Source organism: Vicia villosa, linkage group LG3 (assembly GCF_029867415.1).
Source record: "Vicia villosa cultivar HV-30 ecotype Madison, WI linkage group LG3, Vvil1.0, whole genome shotgun sequence".
NCBI lineage: Eukaryota > Viridiplantae > Streptophyta > Magnoliopsida > Fabales > Fabaceae > Vicia > Vicia villosa.
The window spans coordinates 77,710,777-77,713,070 of record NC_081182.1 but is presented as its reverse complement, the minus strand read 5'-3'; the positions used below and the strand labels follow the sequence as shown (position 1 = coordinate 77,713,070).

Below are 2,294 nucleotides of genomic sequence, written 5' to 3'. Positions count from 1 at the left end.
AAGTTTTTAGCCGGTCCCTTTTTCTTGAACCAAAGGCTCATGATACCATTTGTTAGCGCAACATCGGGGGAGGGTCAAGTCGGGAGCATCGTTAATTTCCGGGACATTCCTTTGAGCAACACACCTTTGTGGGAGAGACACCACTTCTCCACCTAAAACCTTAAGGTGATAGGTGAGTGGGTTCTCCCACTTATATATGCTCAAGTCACCACACACATTTCCAATGTGGGACTATTATCCACACTCACACTTGATTCTCAACACTCCCCCTCAAGTGTGAGTCTTACACAATGCTCCCCCTCATGTGGAAGTTCCTCTTCCACATACACTTGTATCCGTTGACTTCAACTACATGTATCCGTTGATTCTCTTCAACTACATGTATCCGTTGACTTTCAACTACAAGTTTTTTTTTTTTTTTTTTTTTTAGCCGGTCCCTTTTTTTCTTGAACCAGGCTCTGATACCTTTGTTAGCGCAACATCGGGGGAGGGTCGAGTCGGGAGCATCGTTAATTTCCGGGACATTCCTTTGAGCAACACACCTTTGTGGGAGAGACACCACTTCTCCACCTAAAACCTTAAGGTAATAGGTGAGTGGGTTCTCCCACTTATATATGCTCAAGTCACCACACACATTTCCAATGTGGGACTATTATCCACACTCACACTTGATTCTCAACACTCCCCCTCAAGTGTGAGTCTTACACAATGCTCCCCCTCACGTGGAAGCTTCTCTTCCACATACACTTGTATCTGTTGACTTCAACTACATGTATCTGTTGGTTCTCTTCAACTACATGTATCCGTTGACTTTCAACTACAAGTTTTTAGCCGGTCCCTTTTTCTTGAACCAAAGGCTCTGATACCATTTGTTAGCGCAACATCGGGGGAGGGTCAAGTCGGGAGCATCGTTAATTTCCGGGACATTCCTTTGAGCAACACACCTTTGTGGGAGAGACACCACTTCTCCACCTAAAACCTTAAGGTTTTAGGTGGAGAAGTGGTGTCTCTCCCACAAAGGTGTGTTGCTCAAAGGAATGTCCCAGAATAAACAATGCTCCCGACTCGACCCTCCCCCGATGTTGCGCTAACACCACTTTATTCTATAATTGATATTCATAAATAAATTAATAAAGTTAATTGTTCCTCACGCGCCAAATTTGCGAGTACAAATAGTCACCAAACTTAACTATAAATAGCGTTATCCATTCGTTTCTAGTTCCCACTTAGTTTCAGTTACTTATTGCATCAAGAAAAAAAAAACAGAGTTTCATAGTAATAACACTATTTATTCTATTCTAATTCTAATGCAACACCGTCGTTGCACCTTTGCTCCGCCGTCAACCTCCGTCACCTCCACCTCCTCGTTCGTTCTACGTCACCATGTCTAGCACAAACTCTCATTCATTGAATTGGCACTACGCAGAGCTAGACGAGAGAGACCTCGAAATCAGAGGCAGAACACTCTTCTTCATAATCGTTCTCTTCTCCATCTTCCTTCTCGTCATCGTTCTCTTCTTCTACACTCGCTGGATCTGTCGCTACCACTCTCACATCACCACCACCACACTCTCCGCCTCCATCCACGCGCCGCCACCTCCTCCACCTCAGGGACTCGACCCTGCTTCCATCAAGAAACTTCCTATTATTCTTCACCAGACACCGGAAGACCCGGAAAACGGCGCGTGGGAAGACACCGAGTGCTGTATCTGTCTCGGAGAGTTTAAAGACGGTGAGAAACTGAAGATTCTACCAGGTTGTGAACATTACTTTCATTGTGACTGTGTTGATAAGTGGTTAACTCATCAATCTAGTTGTCCATTGTGCAGAGGTTCTCTCAAAGTTGAATCCTCTTTTCCAAAGATTTTGATCCAGGAACCACCAATTAGAATTGATATCCAATTCTAATTACTTTTTTTCATTTTATTTCTGGGTCTCAATCTCATTTTACAAATATTAATAAAAATTATGGCTTTTACCAATCTATCCCAATTCTTGTAAATCCTTGTAAAAATATTATACTGTACAGTAAATCTAGTTTAAATTGAAAAAATGTCTGGACAAAATTCGATATGAACTGATACAACACAAAAATTGTTAATATACAACAGATTTTGAATATGAAACCTCAAATTTCGATTCTTCACTAAATGTCGACCATTTTTTAGGTTGATGTAAACATTAATTAGACAATTGCACATGAAATTAGGTGATGAAAAGTGATGTTGTCAATTGTATATAGTAGTTAATTTATGGTATGTTTCCATGTTGGATTGTAGCAATATAGGGTTGAA

The 2,294-nt window shown here is 41.3% G+C and overlaps 1 protein-coding gene across 1 annotated transcript; it reads left to right on the top strand.

The window, feature by feature from the left end:
• Positions 1 to 1,209: 1,209 nt before the first annotated feature.
• On the top strand, positions 1,210 to 2,053 carry LOC131656138 (RING-H2 finger protein ATL66-like). Its single transcript, XM_058925900.1, has one exon. It carries the CDS (start codon positions 1,384 to 1,386, stop codon positions 1,906 to 1,908), a length of 525 nt encoding a protein of 174 aa, XP_058781883.1. The 5' UTR covers positions 1,210 to 1,383; the 3' UTR covers positions 1,909 to 2,053.
• The last annotated feature ends 241 nt before the right edge of the window (positions 2,054 to 2,294 follow it).

Bases quoted from the DNA above. Each gene is read 5' to 3' on its own strand.
- LOC131656138 (XM_058925900.1), top strand. From the start codon at position 1,384: ATGTCTAGCACAAACTCTCATTCATTGAATTGGCACTACGCAGAGCTA.